The sequence below is a fragment of the Colias croceus genome, chromosome 24 (genome assembly GCF_905220415.1).
Source record: "Colias croceus chromosome 24, ilColCroc2.1".
Classification (NCBI taxonomy): domain Eukaryota; kingdom Metazoa; phylum Arthropoda; class Insecta; order Lepidoptera; family Pieridae; genus Colias; species Colias croceus.
The window spans coordinates 5,343,930-5,363,768 of record NC_059560.1 but is presented as its reverse complement, the minus strand read 5'-3'; the positions used below and the strand labels follow the sequence as shown (position 1 = coordinate 5,363,768).

At 32.6% G+C, this 19,839-nt stretch overlaps 2 protein-coding genes across 2 annotated transcripts; one reads left to right on the top strand and one right to left on the bottom strand.

Annotated features, from left to right (window-relative positions):
- The first annotated feature begins 4,431 nt into the window (after positions 1 to 4,431).
- Positions 4,432 to 9,579, top strand: LOC123702716. Its single transcript, XM_045650500.1, has 3 exons — positions 4,432 to 4,593; positions 4,996 to 5,251; positions 8,802 to 9,579. Exons 1-3 carry the CDS (start codon positions 4,465 to 4,467, stop codon positions 9,116 to 9,118), a joined length of 702 nt encoding a protein of 233 aa, XP_045506456.1. The 5' UTR covers positions 4,432 to 4,464; the 3' UTR covers positions 9,119 to 9,579.
- Positions 9,580 to 16,793: 7,214 nt separating this feature from the next.
- On the bottom strand, positions 16,794 to 18,095 carry LOC123702778. Its single transcript, XM_045650569.1, has one exon. The coding sequence runs from the start codon at positions 18,078 to 18,080 to the stop codon at positions 17,250 to 17,252; it is 831 nt and encodes a 276-aa protein (XP_045506525.1). The 5' UTR covers positions 18,081 to 18,095; the 3' UTR covers positions 16,794 to 17,249.
- Positions 18,096 to 19,839: the final 1,744 nt, after the last annotated feature.

Genomic DNA, 19,839 nt, shown 5'->3' with positions numbered 1-19,839 from the left:
GGTAACGATTACAATGCAGATTTGTTGAATGCATATCATCGCAATATATTATACACTAGAAAAAAAGAGTTAGTTTTCAACGAAATCTTTACAGAAAGGCACAAGTAATATAGATAAGTAATCCTATAAGGGTTCCGTATTTTCGTTGTGTTTGGTCCCGAAAAAAAGAAGAAGTTTTTTTACAAGACGACGAAGCATAATTTAAAAACTTAAAGACAAACTGACTGCGACCACCAGCGATCCTACAAGTATTACCAAATCAAATGAGACCAAACACTTCCTTGTACGCATATCACACGTGCCTTAAGCTTCACTTTCATAGCGTTTGCATTAAAAGGAAATAGAGTTTGCGGTCACGGCGCTTCAGGTCAATATAACAATGATATGTATTTGTCCTACGACGTGAGGGAAAACAGCTGTACATTTGTAGATGTAACTTTTAAAATCCCTAATGAATTTGCCTGAGGCGAGTTTTGGTCCAATAATAATGTTACTTTTACGATGAGATTTAACGATTGTTTGTGCTTTCTAAATGTTTTGAATTTGAGTTATTTGGAAATGATTGTTACTGTTTCGTTGTTGAAGGTTTTATTGTTTCGTTCTTGAAGGTTTTATTGATGTCTGATTCAATTTTCCATTGTTGTTGTTTTAAAATATAGTGTAGGTACTTTATTTATATACCTAAGTGTATATTATGCTAGAGACTACATTTATGTAAAAATAGTACGTCTGGACGTGTAAAATAATGGACGCGTTTAATTCTTTCACACACCAATTCTTCTTCATACATAAGCTAAGAAGCTATTTTAGCTTGGAATGGGGGCACGGTTTAGAAATTAGGACATGGTCGCAACACACATGTTTAACTGGTACTAAAATACTCCTGGTAGACGTTATAAATGTGGAATTATAATATTTAATTGTTGCATGAAATTTATATAATTACGTATTTATTTACTTTGTGATACAAAACTAAACTTAACTAGCTTATTTTTTCTGCGTATTTTACGCGGAAATATAATTCAAATCCTTTACTAGATAGGCGTGTATTGAAAGGTATTTCAGCTTTTCAAGTAAAACAACGATACGTATTCAGATAAAACTTAATAATGTGGATATGGATGTAGGTAAAAGTTTGTTATAAAGTTTTCATTTTATTTTTATTTTAAATAGCATAAAAAAGTTGAAATAGTTAAAGAAGCAGGAAAAATTTATTCGTACACGGCTTGTCGTGGCTTTGCGTAAAACCGCCCATGATCCTATCTCAGCAGTCGATTCTCTTCTTCTATATTAGTTTTATCCTCAGGTTTTATCTCCCTATAGGGACTTTAGTTACAATAAAATATTAAATTTTTCAGTCATACTGGTTATTTTGAACTGCAGTTCTATGCGATGTAAGTCACTTGAAACCTTGTACCTATTATTGATGCTGTTCGTCATTTGTTCACATATACCTGACCCAGAGGTCACTGGACGTAAACAAATAACACCTCACAGCCAAACATTGACAAAATCATTTATCACTTCGATGCCGTCATGCCGTCTGGGAAGCTAAAAACTTGTTTTTGTTACGTATACTTACATGATATACGTTTTATGTAATTTTGTTAAAGCACAACTTTGGTAACGCCAAAGTTACTAGGTACATCGTGTAGGTAGTCAAAGTAAGCAAAATTTAAAAAATGGAATATTTAAATTTTGCTAACTTTGTAAAACTTCGCCGATTTTTGTTACAATCAAAATGTTTTCCAAAGGGGTTTAGCTCCAGCAAAATAATGAAAGCTCTGGATATGAATCGAAGGGATAAATCGACTTTCATTTACCGAGTGAACCCATGAATTAAAGTTTCTCTATCTTTATTCTCATTTATTCTTACAAGACGTCGATATCTGAATTAAAATGAAATGGAAATGTGTCTCAAGTTTCAAATTTTCATAGAAGGAAATAGGAAAAACAACGAACTGGTGTTAAAAAAAACATGCAGCATGCGTATGTTTTGCGCAAATATTCTAAACAGTACCCTAACAACTTGTCAACATTTTGTATCAATGTCAGTGTGTTTATTTGAAATTCTAATAATCTACAAAATATAAAGATAATAATTATAATATATATCCACGTTTAAACTAAAATGTACTTTATGTTTTGTACGGTCTCCGTTTTTTACAAAATTAAAAAGCACTAAATTTTGAGATTTTTGCAACAAGCACTAAATTCTTATATTTACATAAGAAACGAAATTCTGCGTTATTTAAATTTGTTTGCTCTCTTAGCACTGAATGTATAATTAAAATTTTTAGTCTGGAAATGAAAATAACGTAGGTATCTAGTATAAAATTTGTGTTATTAAAATGTGAAAGTTTATTTATTAATTTAATCTATGTTTCCCCTCAGTTATCTATACTAATATTATAAAGCTGAAGAGTTCGTTTGTTTGAACGCGCTAATCTCGGGAATTACAGGTCCGATTTGAAAAATTATTTCAGTGTTAGATAGCTCATTTATCGAGGAAGGCATAGGCTATATATCATCACGCTACGACCAACAGGAGAGGAGCCACGGGAGTGAAACCACGCGGAGCAGCTAGCCTTCTGCCTTAGTGAGATTTTATAATTTTCATAGATATTAAAAACGATACATAAAATTCGTCTCAGTATTAACGTACAAAGAAATTAAATCATTTGCAATTTTTATCTTACTATTAATCGTTCTTTGATAAATTTCTATTGAAATAAAATAGATTTTACAATTTCCATTCTATTAGTTCCAGAAAAAAGAGCTCTCAATCAAACAGCCTCTCCAGATTCATAATTTAGGTATTACATTATACTGTGTACATGTATAAACTAGGTATTTATAAACCGCTAATTCTTAAAGCATTCTCTTAGCGTCCTGAACATATTATGTTATCATTCATGTATTTGGATACGTATATAACATTTTTACGCATTATTATTCACATTATTTCGTCCACATAAATTATATTAAATTTAAATGTATACTTGACTGAGGCCTATGTCCAGCAGTGGACAAGTATAGGCTGACAATGATGATGATGATGATATACTTGATTTGGAAGCGCTTTCGAATTTACATTAAAAAAATACGCTTTTAACAATATCCATAAATTATTACTACATTGTTATAAACGAAATTAAAGTATCAAGAACTCGATCTCACTGCATTATATTATAAGATTGAGTCATCGATTACTTATGATATAATTACAAAATTTTAATTTGTATTCCACTTGACTACGACTACGACTGTCTGTAAGTCTAACAAACCGGAACCTAAATATTCTGTCCTTATTCTATAGGACAGTTAACTGGTATTATCCTATGACCCTATTTTTGAAACACCATCTAAATGCATTCAGCTTTCGCTAACTTTCTATCATATTATGTAAATAAATATTTCAGGACATTTTTCACACACGACACGAACTGATCCGATACTAAACAATAAAACAATTTAAACAATTAAACAATTTATTTAGACAATTTATTTATTTGCTAATACTAAGCTTTTCGCTTGTGCTATAGAATCCAAATGGCTGATATACATACATAATTTTCGCCATACTTATATAGATAATGTACACCCAAACACGAGCAAATATCGATGTTCATCACACAGTAGACCATATTTGCCCTGGGTGGGAATCTAACCCACGACCTCTGGCTCGAAGGCAGGGTCACTAATAAGTAAATCAACTGATCAATAAGTTAAATGGGACTTAACTAAGATACAATTTCGATGCTCGATTTTCGATTTAAAGGAAGTCCACCATGAAACACGCGATGCGCATGCAGCCAATTAGTTATTCAAAAAGTTATGATATGAATTTCGTACACGCACGCTTATACAATGTTAGAAAACATCCAATAAATGTTAATTTTACAGCTTAAATACATGATTCACGGATTCGCGGGGCAATCGACTGCGTAGTGAATACATGAACTCGATAGCCACGCTAGTAGAGCTAAGAACTGAATAGAGCCTCTATTGCGTAAGTGTGAAATGGAATGAAAAAATGTGTATTGAAAATACTGGAAGTATGAAATAGCCTTATGTTTTTATTACAGGATGTTTAGTAAAAATATACATTGTTACCATCGCGACGCGGACGGTAATTATGAGGTTTATTTATTGTCACGAAATTCTGTTGAATTAACATTTATGTTTTCACTTGAACAACAAAGTAATATCTGTATAATAATTAAACAATAACTTATATACCTAGTTTCGATTAAATGCGTAATACAATATTTTTGACAAAATTATTTAAATCTGATGCATTTCTAAAATTACATTAATGCATTTACATAGCTTCCAAAGCCTAGTCTATACATTCCGACCCCTACCAGTACGAGACTAGCAATTTTGTTACCTATCTAGTGGGGGCGGATAAATATAACAGCCATAGCACACACTGTACACATCACTTACCACCGTCGCACCATGAAGTACTTGGTTTTGGTATTGTGTACTGCGGTGGTGGCCGCGAAGCCGGTCGAAGATGACGTCATGGGATCCGTCGTTGGGGTCGTCAAGAATTGCGGGGAAGCGGACGTCTCCTTGTGTCTTAAGGTGTGATAGTGTTGTGATTTGTGTGAATAAATTTAGAAGTCGAGTCCTAATTTAGAAGTCGAGTCCTAATTTAGAAGTCAGAAAATCAAGTCAAAGAGCTTTTGTGATAGAGTCATGATTTAGTTGAAGATGTTTAAATTGGCTGTTGCACTTAATTAAATGTAGCAAGTGATAGTTTTGATAACTGTGATTTTTGTTTCATTTAAATTGATCATAAATACGGTTGTTTTTTCAGTTAATACAGTCTTAATTTTTTTACATTTTGATGGAATTTTATTATCTAGTTATTAAGATTATCCAAACAGAAAAAATATTTACTTACCCAAAATTGGAACCAAATTAATTAAAAGATCCAATTACTATTGCAGATTGCATTGCTTTAACTTATTCTATTAATTCCAGGAAAAAGCGCTGAAGTACGCGGAAAATCTGGCATCAGCCCGCGAAATCAGCATCACAGACGGCATAACTCTCATTGGAACTGGATCTTCCCGATCAGCCAGGTCCTTCGAGCCTCTCCCAGAGGAGCCCAGGGCTAGAGAGAACCTGGTGGAGTCCAGGCTTCTGGACGCAGCTGCTGATTTCCTTGAGAACCATGTGATCCAACTGCGTATGCCGAAAGGCGCGGTAGAGGATGTCAAACGCTCGCTTGAGGAAGGTCAGTATCTTTTAGCTATCTTTTGGGTAGATTTTATTAGGAAATTTTGGCGAAGTTTGGTTGATAAAGTCAGGAAGGAATGCTAGTAAACATTTTGGTAGGTACTATTAATAATAATCGAAATAGGTGTAATAGAGATAATTTTTGGTTATTAAAATATCTGAAGTTGTAGATAAAGTCACAAGTTCTATAAATACATTTAACACGTAAAATTAATTAGCCAATATGATAGGTTTTTAAGACGTATGAAGTAAAGTAAATAATGTTTTACAGTTTATATATATGTATTTATCTAAAACAAAACAAACAAAAATACGTTATGTGGTCAGTTACAAGAGCAAGTTATTAAGATTATACAATAAAGATGAGCTTGATTCATTGACCAATTTCATTAGAAATTAATTCAATTTTTTGATTTTACTGATAAAAGTAGTGATCGATTATTACAAAATATCATAGACATCAACACAAATTATACCAAGATCTTACTAATACATAATTTTCTTAAAAGAAGCAATCATTACATTTCAATCATGAATAGTGGAAATAATATTCGTTTATAGAATTACAACATAATATTAGTTTATATAATTATTCGCACAGCTTTTTCAGACAGACAAATTAATTGTATGTGTACATTTAATTACATGTTATCTCCACGCCACATAAATCCGATTACGAATCAAAATAATTAATTAGATGAGAAAATTCACACATTTCAAAACAGAAAGTGTGAAAGAAATTTCGTACTTACAACTTTTGCGTAGTGAAATAATTGCTTGATTTAAAATAATTATATTTTATCTGAAAATATCGTATAATCAAGAAGTAAATCTATTCTTAGTCATTAGAATTTCCTAAAACTTGGAGAAGATTGTAATTATTTTATCTGAAAACATCGTTTAATCAAGAAGTTAAACTATTCTTAGTCATCAGAATTTCCTAAAACTTGGAGAAGATATAATATTTGTTAGTTATTTTATTTCCTAAACGACAGCTTTTCTATAATATATTCGTATTAGTTAAATTGATGTTTATATTCCTAAAGGTTTGTGCTTGTAACTTTTATTTGTCCAAAATCGAATCAATCTATTTTAAATTTATAAAGAATATAAAAAATTGGATCATAAAATCGAAAGAATAGACTGAATCGATTTTGATAAAATTACGTTTTTATGTAGATTATCACTGTAAGAAATAATTATGTGATGTTTGCATAAATTATATGCTTTTTATGTCTGACTAACAAAAGCAACCTCAAGCTAAAATGTAAAAAATATAAAAAAACATTATCAACATAACAATAGTATGTGTGGTCGTTTGGAGTTTTGATGATAAAAAGACCAAAGTTTCTCACTGCGTAATTATTTTGAAGCGGTATATAATATTTAATAATAATATTACTTAGTACTGAGAGATTAACCTCGTAATCTACTTTATCATATGCTGTTAAACTTGACAGTAAATATAGTTTCTCTCATAAGTTATACTCATTTCTCTAGAAGGCATATCTGCTCATGGTAACCGCAAAACTATCGCATATCATATATCTTAAATCGAGCATAATTACGCAATATAATGTTATATAAACATATAATATAACTCTCGCCAAAAGCGAAAATAGAAAGTATATAAAAAATCTAATTAAAATCAAGAGAATGTAGGTTTTAGAAATTGCATCCTTGCTTCTTCTTACTTGATTCTGTAAGTTGTTTGAAAGTACTGGAACGGGTCTAGCCAGGGTATCTAATAAGGCCTATTATAGTTGAAAGCTGGCAGAGTCAAGTTTTTACTGATGCTCCGAGTATGTAGCTTTTTAACATCCGTTACTTTCAAATAGTACTTGATGGATTATAATTTTCATATTGTTGAAAATCTGTTTTAATTATTAAAAATAACAGCTTAATAATGCTCCATTTTGGGGGAGGCCTTTGTCCAGCAGTGGACGTCCAATGGCTGAGTGAAATATTTTCGTACATAAATTTGACCTACCGTAACAAGATCTTTATATAGCTGACAGCTTGTTATATAACAAAAAAAATGAGAGTGAATTTTAATTTCGACTACGCGCAGAAGCCTTCTCATGCTTCATAGTTAATAATTATTATATCAGTTACAATTATTATTACGTTAAATAGAAATATTTAATCTCGTCAATAAGCAGCGTAAATTTTTGTTTTTAGTTTAGAAGTTCATTACATTGAGATATTGAAAATTTATAACAACGGCCTCCTTTGAGCAATAAGCATTTACCCATATAAATTCATGAACAAAAGAATTTTATTGCAAACGCTACTTTGCTAGATTCGTTATATGGATTAATTATTCAAGTGAAACTTCTTTATCGGGGTAGGAAAAAATTTTTCGTTACGCGTGACATTTTTTCGTTACGCGCCATATTTTTCTTATCCCTAGCACGCGTGATTCGACGTATTTCTGTAAAGTTGCATATAGTAAATTATTTTTTGAAAAATAAGGTCAAAAAGAAGTTTCACTTCTTACGTGTGTACACTAGTACATGCACAAATTTTTATTTCTCTTCAAACAGACATTGTTTTAAATTAATAGGTACGGGTTTATATGTAAAAAGTGAAAATTCAAACTTCGAGATAAATTGTAAAAAGACTCTAAAAACACTTGTCTAAGATATTCACTTCACTTCACTAAGATATTTAAATACTTAGATTACAATAAATATATACCTACCTACTTGGGATTGTCAAACTATTTGTTTATAATGACACGAAATAATGCAAGTAGCGGAGCTTTTGCGTATCGAATAACCAATGAACTTTCACGGCATTATGCAAACATGTGACATCTTGAATTTCAATGAAAGTAAATGTTTGATTTTCATTGTTTTAACTGTTTGGAATTCGGTTCAGGTTATTTTGCCGATCGGTATTTAGATTAGAACTATGGGTGCGTTTGGAAAGTAGGCGGGTAAATGATTTTGAAAGGGAATTAATTCACTTGCATTTGCATACAGATACACTGGATAGAAATTATGTGTTTTACGATAGCTTTCTTTTGGTTTTGAAGTTTATGTTACACATATATTCGTAGGTTTTGGTTACATTTGCGAATTTATACCATTGATATCTAAATAACACTTGTTTTTAAGATTTCTATGATTTATACATAATATTATTTGTTATATTATAAGAATTTTGATTATTAATTTAGAAATAACTAAGCTTATCAATATCATTTTATTGAATTTTTCTTACGATCGGTTGTTACGCTTAAATTAATTATGTAAGCCGAAGCGAAAGCTATCTAAATTTGATAGCGGCTAATTATTCTCTCGCGGTTAATTTATTATAATTATTTCTAAAATGATATAATAATATTATAATACAATTTATTATCAAATAGTCGTAACATTGTTACATAATGCATACTCGCCTTAATGTATGCAATTATCGAGCATAATAATATGTAAACCACTTATGATTTTAGAAATATATTTTTTAATGATTTTAGTAATATATATTTTTTAAAACACAACCAACATTAAAGCATATTTTTCATTGTTCTTCCTTTCCAGGCCGTGGCAAGAAGAAGAAGCTAAAGCAGCTGTTGCCCATCTTCGCTCTGCTCCAGCTCAAAATCCAGTCATTGATCCCACTCTTCCTTGGAATCATCGCGTTTGCTGCTATCAAGGGTCTGATGCTCGCTAAGGCCGCTCTCCTAGCATCTGCTCTACTCCTTCTCAAGAAACTCCTCTCAAAACAGGAACACCATGAAAGCTATGAAGTGGTAGCTCACCCGCACCACGACGAACATTTCTCACACCCAAGCCCCCATGGAGGCTGGGGACGGTCCCAGGACGCCCAAGACATGGCCTACAACGCCTACAACTAAACCTAAGAACAGTCAAACGATTATTTATTTAATTTATTTAAATTATTGTTGAATGTTAAGCCACGAAGCTCCGCGTCACCACTTTTTATTGTACCTGTTCTGTTAAGTACAAATAGGTTTATAGCTTTAATATTTCCTTGTTCATGACCTAGTCACTTCGCTTTTTATGCTTGTGTAAATAGCTCTTTTTTATATGTATGCTTATGTAATTTTATGTATTCATTTTCGATACTTATGTATGTATTTCGTACTTTCGATTTCTCGTATTATATTTTGATTATATTATGTAGGTATATTATATTCTTCGTATATTTTATGTAACGGTGATGCTTCTATGATGTTCCTTCCTACCATTTTCCTTTTCAGATCATCTCAGCCATATTTAATTTATTACGCTAGATAACATTCAAAGATTGTTAAATATTTGTTAAAAATACATAAAAATAAAGAAATATATTACAGTTTATTGTTTTATTTTAGTTTGTGAAAACTGAATTCTACACCACGTTTTGTTGCATGTAAATAAACACGCAAAAATTGTTAAAAATTAAATTTATTTATTACTGTTTTGCATTTCACTTTAAGTTTAATAAAACCTGCCCTTACAGTTTCATCATATTATAGGTAAGAGAGACAATAATGACTTAATATTATGTAATTCTGTATAAAGAAACTCGATTATAAACGATATTTGATAAATATTCAAGATATAGAGCCTCAAATTCACAAACTCGCTTCGCAACTTCGCTCGTATTCCACTCTCAAAGTCCGATAGAACGTTTTCTTTATGCTGATTCGACCAGAGAAATCAGAACCTAGCTTTGAGGTCTCATAGGAATAAAGGTATGCAATCTACAACGTAGGTACTTAACTTGCTGATCCGTTGATACAATTAAACTTTGCATTTAGATAACTTACGGCCTTTTCATTTGGGAAATCCTGTAGTTTTTAGATTGCAGAAAATAAACTCTCTAGGAGCTGCAAATGTCTGCAAAGCTATATTTGTGAGGTGTTCATTGACAATATATAAAAAAAAAACAATAAAACCCTATGTAAAGAAAAATTTAGATAAGGATATTTTTTTTTCTTGTAATAAAATTAAATCTAACGATTATAATGGTTCGTCCACACAGTACACACACCTTACCTTCAATTTAAACAGCTTAAAGTAATGTGAGTTTCTTCACTTAGGGCGGCCGTACACGGACCGCTCGAGCAGTTAACGGCTGAGCGCCGTACACGGACGGCTCGAGCGGTCGGCGTCAACTGCTCGAGCCGTCGGTTGTTGACCGCTCGAGCCGTCGCTATCAACCGCTCGAGCGGTTGATTTTTTTGACTAGTCAAGTCATTGATTTTCAGGGGAGGAGCGAGCCAACGACGGCTCTAGCGCAGTTAACGGCTCGAGCAGTCAGTGTATGCCTCACGACCGCTCGCAAGCCGTCAACGGCACGGTGGAATTTCGTCATGCAGTTGACGGCTTGAAGCGGTCGCGACGGCTCGAGCCGTCACGTGTACGGCGGTGAATGAATGCCTATAGTTCACCGCGCGGTCGCGGCTTCAAGCGGTCGGTCTCAACTGCTTGAAGCGGTCCGTGTACGGCCGCCCTTACTCATTAAATTAAAAACCTCTAAATAAACGACTTATCGAAATAATTATCAATATAAATCTCATACAACCGGTGCATCCGCAAGCCAGTCTTTATAATAATCAATAATTGCATCGATGTACTTAATTATAAAGGTCTCGAAAAGTATGTAAAACTTTCTAGAGACCGTTAATGTCGTGGGAAATAGTGTAAGTATGTTCGAAACAATGGCATTTAGAAAATGCACCGCATGTTCAGTGGAATGTTAAGCAAGTGTGTCTATTTAAATTGTCTAAAAGTTTATACTCTGTGTTGTGACCGGAACGCTGTTAATGGCTCAATCTTATAGTTTTATAGATCTATATTACGATTTTTACAGGTCTGTTGTGTATTATTTCATATGATAAAAAAAATAGAATGGGTTTGCTATAAGTTTAAAATAACATGCTATAATTATAAAATAGTAAAGTATCTATAGATTCTGTTCTCAATCTACATTGTACGTCGTACGATGTCAACTTTTTGATCGAGGTTCGTGATTTTTACAATGAATTTTGTATGAAAATTGTATGATTAGGTAGTCATTTTACAATGAATTTCTTGAAATTTTAGAAATGCCCTCTTTTAAAGGAGGTAAGTCCTTATAGCAAGCACCTTGCACAATGAAATAGCTTAGAAATTCTTCACAGTTTATGCGAACTTGCGATTAATATCTGCCTCTGCCTCGTCAGCTGGCTTTCGACACATTGATCCCTCATTCACAATTAAAATTCATACTTGTAACGGATCATACTGTGATAGTAGTACTTGTAATTGTCCTCATCTCGAAAGGGCGAGAACTATAAAATATTTAGGAATTCATATTGATGAAAACCTCTCTTGGCATGTCCACATTCAATATATGACTGCTCGTGTCCGTAAGTTAATTTATGTCTTTAAGTTATTAAAAAATTCTGCTGATAATCGAATCCTAACTATTGTTTATAATGCTTTAGCTCAATCGATCTTATCTTACGGTATTGCAGTGTGGGGTGGAGCTCCAAAAACAACTATTTTACAGCTTGAAAGAGCCCAGAGAATGATTCTGAAGATTATGACTAAAAAACATTTTAGATACCCAACTTCAAAACTATACGCTGACTGTAAAGTTCTGTCGGTGCGAAAACTTTATATCTTAAATATGATACTTCGTACACATGCACACTTAAAATATGATAAACATCTCTTATCAACTATACGTAGGAATAATAAAATAGTTAAACAAGAATCGTGCAGAACCTGTATCGCGGGTAGGCACTCTTATGTAATGGGTCCAAGGCTGTACAACAAAATTTCCCAAATAATATCCATTTATCCACTCACAAAAAATAAACTAAAATTAGTTTTGAAAGAATGGCTTCTTACTTTGAATTACGAGGATACAGAGGTATTGCTAACTTTTAGGACGTAATACTTAAGTAATGAAAGTAAAATACATTAAAATTAAGTATTTTTTTTATTTTTATTTATTTAGTTACTTAGTGAATGACTGGCTTTATATATCCAGTCATTCGATCCCAAGACCCGTCGTTGGTCGTAGGGCTAAGTGCAAGTGTAATGGGAATTTTATTATTAATTTTGCCTAAATAAACACAATGATAATTATATATTTTTAATATATACAAAACTCTTGCTTTCTGGACTGGTGGTTACAACTGAGCTTAGGTATGATAGTGGTTTATATATTCTTTGTAGTTTTTCTTATTTCTAGCGTTTTTTTTTTTTTTTTTTTTTTTTTTTTTTCAACAAGTATAAATAAAATGTGATCCAAAGAAGTGAGGAGTGGGGGCCTGGTGACCTAAAATACAGGTAATTTTTATTACCTAGTTTAGGCACCAGTCTCACACTTATTTATATGTAATCGAAATGTGTACTTATTTAATGTAACCAATGTGAGAAATAAACTCTTTTTTATTTTTTATTTATTATTATTTTATTTATTTTATTTATTATATTTCGAATGATTCGCTATAAACCTAAAGGAAATTTATGAACACCATAATGTTACTATCCAATTAATATCGTCGAGAACTTGTTACATATTTATGTGTTTGTGAGTCTGTGTCAATGTGTCAGTGTGTCGTGGAATTTCATTGATAATTCAGTAGCTGGTGGTTCTTGTATGCTGGGATGTTAATGTGTCTATCTATAACTAAGAAAGCTGGCCTATGAAGGACCTTGATAAATAAACATGTTTGAAAGGCGTTTGCGGAAGTTCATTCTACTCTACCTATACATAGGTACCTAGTGCATGAAATGTTTTCGCTGTGATTGTCTATATGGCTTTAGTTCATATAAATATGTATCTTATTAAAAATTTATACCGTCATATTCTTTGCGATGATATTATAAACATAGTCATTGCAGTATTTTATTATCTGGTTTTATTTTCTATTAGGTACTTAGTAAAGCCTGTCAATTCTTATTCTAAGTCAGTTTTTATTCTAATTGAATTTAGCCAAGTCACTTGTTTTTATAAACAGTTCCAAAATCACATAAATAAATTATCCTAATCATTTGTGTCAACGATTAACTACTTATTTCTTATGATACTTACAGATGCTACGAGTACATAGAAACAGCTGATGTATCTTTTTATATAATTTGTTTATCTATAAAATACAATAAAAATAATAAGCGTGTTATAGATCACAATAAAATAATGCGAGTTGCCCTCAATTAGATATTATAATATTAATGGAACAAAAATATACTTCACAATAATTATGTTTTATCAAAAGTAATTGCTCATTTATCTAAATAAATTTCAGCGCCATCTATGGAAAATGCACTGAACTACATTCATGGCCAAGTTTGTTTACATTCGCAATTATACTCGTGAATGAATTTACGGTTTACGCTCAAGGTTTTCCGATTGTAGCACCACTACGCTAATTGATGCCAATGAACTTTATTTATACCTACGTTATGTAATAATTATGTATTATCCATATAAAGAAAAGCCAGCGGGTATTTATTTCAAGTTCTATTTGCATGTAATATAGTTAAAATTATTTTTATTGTAGGAGTTTCTTTTTGAATATTATGATTATTATTAACGAAAGTAATTTAGAAGGCTTGGAAACTTTCTTGTTTATTTAACTTGAACTCTATGTATTTTAAATATTCTATATGTATTTTAATATTTTCTTTATGTTAAAAATATATAGATAGACATTAACGGTATCTGTATGTTGTGTAAATAATTACAACCGATTTGATTTCTAGAGAAATAGACGAGATTTCGAGAGTAAGTTCAAGGTTACTACTTTCATACTTTATACGCTAGATGGCACTTTTTATAAAAGCAAAGGAAAAAAATAAGGCTTCTTATTCCAAATTGATTTATAGAGTCGAGACGAAGATGAGAATTCGAGAGTTAGTTCACTGCAGGGTTACGATTTTCATAATTTATTCGCTAGATGGCACAAAATAAGGAAAAAAATAAGGCTTCTATGATAAAAAATGTACGTACCGGCTCCAGTATAAAACTAAAATTTAAAATAAACTTATCATAAGAGTTATGCTACTCCGGAACAAGAGCTTTTTTAAAATTTAAAATCCGATAATATTGTTGATACAATACTATGTCAGTAGATAACTATACTTATTAAAATGCAGTTGTTACAATATTATTATGTAACGCCCTTCAGCAAATTTAAGACTATCTATGTCTGCTCTCCTGGTATACTAGCTGTGCAGCGTGGATTCACTTGCGAAAGAAAGTATTTAATAAGTTCAACTAATCAAAATCAATTCCATGATTTTCGAGAAAAAGAGTAACATATTTATACATTCTTACAAACTGTCTCTATCATGCTTACTAGTAGGATTATAGTACCCATGCTGTAGTTCAGCCCCATGAATATTCATTGTTTTAGACATGCCATTGTCCAAGTAAGTAAGTATTATAATTATATTTTGAATCATGCATAATATTATATTCATTGCATGTTATTATATTCTAAAAGAACGCACCTTCTCTGAAGTTTTATTCATATTTGGGAAAACTAGTCATCTCTACACGAAATAATTAAATAAGTTAAATAAAATTTAGGAACACAGGCTTTTATTAGATATTCTGTTTCTATGAAATTGCTTATGCATAACACAAGTAAGTATGATTTCTTGCATGCCTTACGAATACACAGACACACCCAAAAATTAGAATCATAACATGCCAAAAATAGCAATTACAGTAAAACCCGTTTAAGACGATTTTCCAGGGACTCAACCAAAAACGCGTCTTAAGCGGGAAAGCGTAATAAGCGGGAAATAAAAAACGGACTTACCTACTACATACATATTATTATATATTAATATTTATTATGTTTTTTCGGATGTATGTATATTGTCCATTTAAACAATATGTATTCAGGTTATTATAATATACAGTGTGGAAATTTTCGATAGACCCTGGAGAGAAAGTACTTGAAATACTAATGATAGCAAATTTTGCTGTAAGGAAACATTCCTTTATTTTTAAAAAGAATTATAACTGCATTCAAAGATTTTCGAAAAATCACTTGCATCGACCGGGAATCGAACTATCCGAAACTAATTTTTGTCGTCGTCGCTTTTGATTTAAAGAAGTTACATCGCGTCTTAAATCATTAACTGCTGATAATGCCTGGGCGTGTCTCAATATCGGAGTTGACTCATCTTCTTCTTGATCATTACCACTTTGAGCCTCTTCTTGAGTGTTATTCAAAATCTCAATAAGATCTTCGAATTTCTTCTTCTTGAATTTCTTATGATGATACATTATCATCAATGAATATCCAAGAAACCACTGCAGTCATCGCGTCAGTTCAGTCAGTCGAGTTTGAGTCGGCCGTCGTCGCAGGGGTAATTTTTGTTGGCCGTTAGAGCGTATTAAACGGGATGACGATCGTATTAAGCGTTAAATAATGTATGAAAACATGTCTCAAGTTGCAGGAACTGATGCAAAATGGCGTATTATACGAGAAATCGTATTAAGCGTGATCGTATTAAACGGGTTCTACTGTATGTACCTACTAACTTTATTAACTATAATATATTAATAATATGTACTCATGAGTACTCACAATATTCCTGTAATTACATGGGAATCAAAACCCAAAAAACGCTGCTTATACAGGCGTGTTTTTTTACCACCATGAATGAAGTATCACGAATTAGAGATATTTATTGGAACCTCCTTTATTAAAGTCGGTTAAAAGTGCACTGTTTATTGCTGAAAACCATGAACGGTACTTCAAGTAAAACTTTAACATGTAGAAACATTCTAAAACGTATGAAAATCACAATTATTCAACTTACGAAGCTGAACTAATGAGCAATTTAAACAAGAGCTTAATCACTGGAGATATGATCTTCAGTGTTACAACCGTGATTAGATTATAATATCTCCTATTAGTTACTGACCTACTGTTATATCCGCTTTTCACTCGCTTTTACTTATAAATATACAGCCCCCGTACCATGGTCTTAAAGCAGTTTTATCTCCCGTGTGGAAAAGTGATGGAGCTATATAGGTCGTCTAGCGCCATCACTTTCTTATACTGGACATAATACTGCTTTGAAATAAGAACCCTCAAGAATGCCAAATCCGTCTGAAATAGATTTAAGATAAATGAACCACGGATAATATAAAACTAAATTGTTGTGGGAGTCATTAGAAACGTGACTCAGACATTATGACGGTATTATGTGCCTTTTCCTTTTGTATTCTTTTGGCAATTTCGTAATTATTATCACTTGGCATGCGAGTTTTGATGCGAATGATTTGAATTTAATTGGTGGTTTTATTTTGAATAACAACTTTGATTGTAAAAGCTTGCGGAGGCTTATTTATTTTTATCTTTACTATACTTTGTTTAAATTATGATTTAATAATGATTTATAGTTTTATGTATTGTATCATTATGCAATAGTTATAATTTATTTAAAGTGACTCTAAATTTCAATCATTCTCCCTTATTTTACACTGATTAAAAATGAAATTTTTATTTTAACGTAGTATTTTGTAGAAATGGGATTGGACCTGCATAAAATGAAACACACAACAATTTTTTAAACTTTAATATTTGAAACAAACAATAAGTTACTTATTTAAAACAACAAATTATATACTTACTTAAATATTCATATAAAAAGTTATATAGACATACATAGGCGAGTTCAACAGTCCTTATAATAAATATAATACTATACAAATACTGAAATAACATAAAATATATTATATGATATTTATCACGATATAAATAATAAACAACCCGTGAGGAGTTCGACTTTAAAACCATAAACAGGCAAAGTACTTAAATAACTTAAATATTAATTAAAGCCAGGTACACACGAACAATGCATTAACTAACTATAGCACACATTAAATACATACAATACTATAATATATAGCTACTCAATACCTATAAGGTTTACTTCATTCAGTCATAAATACAATCACACGGCACACTTGTACACAGGCGTGGAGAAATCGTCACGGAAATAGGTCGGTTTAGTAGGCTAAGGCTTTTGCGCGGCGTACGCTATGTTCTGAGCGTCTAGGGCCCGCCCCCAACCACTACCGTGACTGGCCCCGCTACTGTAGCTGGCCGTGTCACCTCCATACCCACTTGCACCGCCGTAATCGTGACTCGAGGTATGACTCGCCGAATGGTGAGGATGCGCGACCACCTCGTACGTCACATGCTTCTGCTGAGACAGGAGCTTCTTCAAACCGATTATAGCGGACAGGACCAGCGCCAACTTTCCAATCAACAACGCTTTCCCAGCTATCAAAGCGATAGCGCCGATCGCTAATGGCAGCAACGCCATCATCTTCAACATGACGGCCGCAATTATCGGGCCGAGAATCTTCGCCGCTTTCTTTTTCTTCCCTCTCGATTCTTCAGAAAGATCATTGTCATCCGCGAACGATGTGACTGTGTCTTCCAACGCTCTTCCCACACTAGAAACCGTGTCAATGACATCCGATCCTTTGACTTCGATGCGCAATGAATGCGTTTCGAAGTAATTCTTCAGTCTCGAAGCCGGATCTAAAGCTCTGGGCGCGCCCGTGGTAGGGGGTGCGTCTGCCGCTCGAACCACCGTGACCCCATCCGTTAAAGCGAAGGTTTCCTTTTGTCCGATCATTTTGTCGACGAAAGAGAAGAATTTGTACTTGAGACATGATGTGGAGTCCTTTCGGAGACAATCAGAAATTCCATCCAAATCATTGTCGGTATGGCCGCTGTCTTGTGCGGGAAGGGCGGTGCAGAATACCGCAAATGTGAGTACAGCGACCGTCCTCCACATAGCTAGGTTTCTTAGAGACTGTGCGCCGGCGCAATGCATCTAACCTTAAATAGCGTACTCTCCGCACCCCTCGCGATGTGACCCGTGGAAAAAACGTATCAAAACAATATAATGGACTTTCTCAGTAAGTATAAGTAAGGTCCAGTGCGGTAACGTTGCGTCTGCGAAAGCTTCTGGTCAATGCAAAGGTCGTGAACTTGAATTAGCCATTGTGTGGATCATAAACGTCTCTTTGAATTTTGCAACTATTCAAACCGGTATTAGCATGGACGTTGAAGTGATTTTATACAATGTCTCTATTCTACTATTCTATAAAATCACTTGGACGAACTTTATATAATAAAACGGTTGACGAAATATTTCTTACAATAAATATTTGGTCAACATTAATAGATTAACAGAAAATGAGTTTTCCAATCCAAAAAAGTAAAAGAATTACATTACCGATTATACCGATTACTCCGAGGTTTCTGAACCGATTTACGTGATTCTTTTTTTGTTCGATGCGGGATGGTGTCGAATTGGTCCCATAAAAATTTTATTCGGATAGGCCCAGTAATTTTTATTTTATGAGCATTTTTGTCTGTATTTGTAAATGTTGCAAGTGCAAGTTTGAAGTCGGTTGTTTTTAATGCAGTTATAAAATAACCATTACACCCTTGAAAAGTCTTTAAAATAAACTTGAAATAATTGTTGAATTATGTTGTTTGTTAGCATGTTAAATGAAGAGCTTTTGTCTCTACATTGTACTACTTTAAATGAAAACAAGAATATCATAATATATACTAATAAACCACATATCATGAGGATTGAAAAAACAAATGGCAAATCCGGTGAGTCAGTAGATAATTTCACATTTACAATTGAGACCAGTTTCCAATCCTATGAAAGTTGGCGACACTTGATTTAGTAGTACTAGAACTTTGAAAGTAATTCCTTTACCTAGTGCATTCCTTGAATAGCAAAAAAGTGAAAAAAATCCCTTTCTGAAGATATATTTTAACTCGCGCAGTCGTAATTTTTTGCCTAATAGCCGCTAGACCCGGGAACGAAAAAATAAAAATTTTACGGAAATAATAAAGCTTTAAGCTGATGAAAGACTTTTTTAAATGAAGAATAATTTTATTCCTTTCAATCGCTTATGCAAATAAAAAATAGTAGCATCTGATTAAAACTTCAGACAATCAAAGCGTATATGGAAGGTTGTAAATTGAAAAAAAATTCAAAATAATTTAAGTAGTAATTTCTATAATTTTTTTTATTACAAACTATAATCAATTCCACTAGATACATCACTTTTTAATAATATGTAAAAACCTATTAAAAAGCTTTTTAAAAAGATAAGTTTAATATAACCTAAAATTATATTTGGCTATAGGTAGTATTGAGGATTGTCAGGCATTACAAAACGATATAAATAGCGTCTGCGAATGGAGTAAAATGAACCGTTTAGATCTTAATGAGGCAAAATGTAAAGTAATGACTTTTACTAGGAGTAAGTCTCCACATCTCTATGGCTATAAAGTTTCGGATAGGATTGTAGCTAGAGAGAATTCGATTCGTGATTTAGGCGTATTATTCGATCGTACCTTAAGTTTTAATGACCACATAATTGACTTATGCCAGAATGCATATAAAGCCCTTGGATTTATTTTTAGGCAGACTGCTCGTTTTAATGACAAAACTGTTATCATTAGCCTTTATTATGCATTTGTACGTAGTAAGCTCGAATATAACGCTATCGTGTGGAGCCCACATGAAAAAAATTACAAGTTAATGATTGAGAAAATTCAACGTA

Excerpts from the sequence above, each read along its gene's own strand:
- LOC123702716 (XM_045650500.1), top strand. The coding sequence starts at position 4,465 with ATGAAGTACTTGGTTTTGGTATTGTGTACTGCGGTGGTGGCCGCGAAG. Across the intron at positions 4,594-4,995 it reads ACGTCTCCTTGTGTCTTAAG|GAAAAAGCGCTGAAGTACGC; the intron begins GTGTGATAGTGT and ends TATTAATTCCAG. Across the intron at positions 5,252-8,801 it reads CAAACGCTCGCTTGAGGAAG|GCCGTGGCAAGAAGAAGAAG; the intron begins GTCAGTATCTTT and ends CTTCCTTTCCAG.
- LOC123702778 (XM_045650569.1), bottom strand. The coding sequence starts at position 18,080 with ATGCATTGCGCCGGCGCACAGTCTCTAAGAAACCTAGCTATGTGGAGG.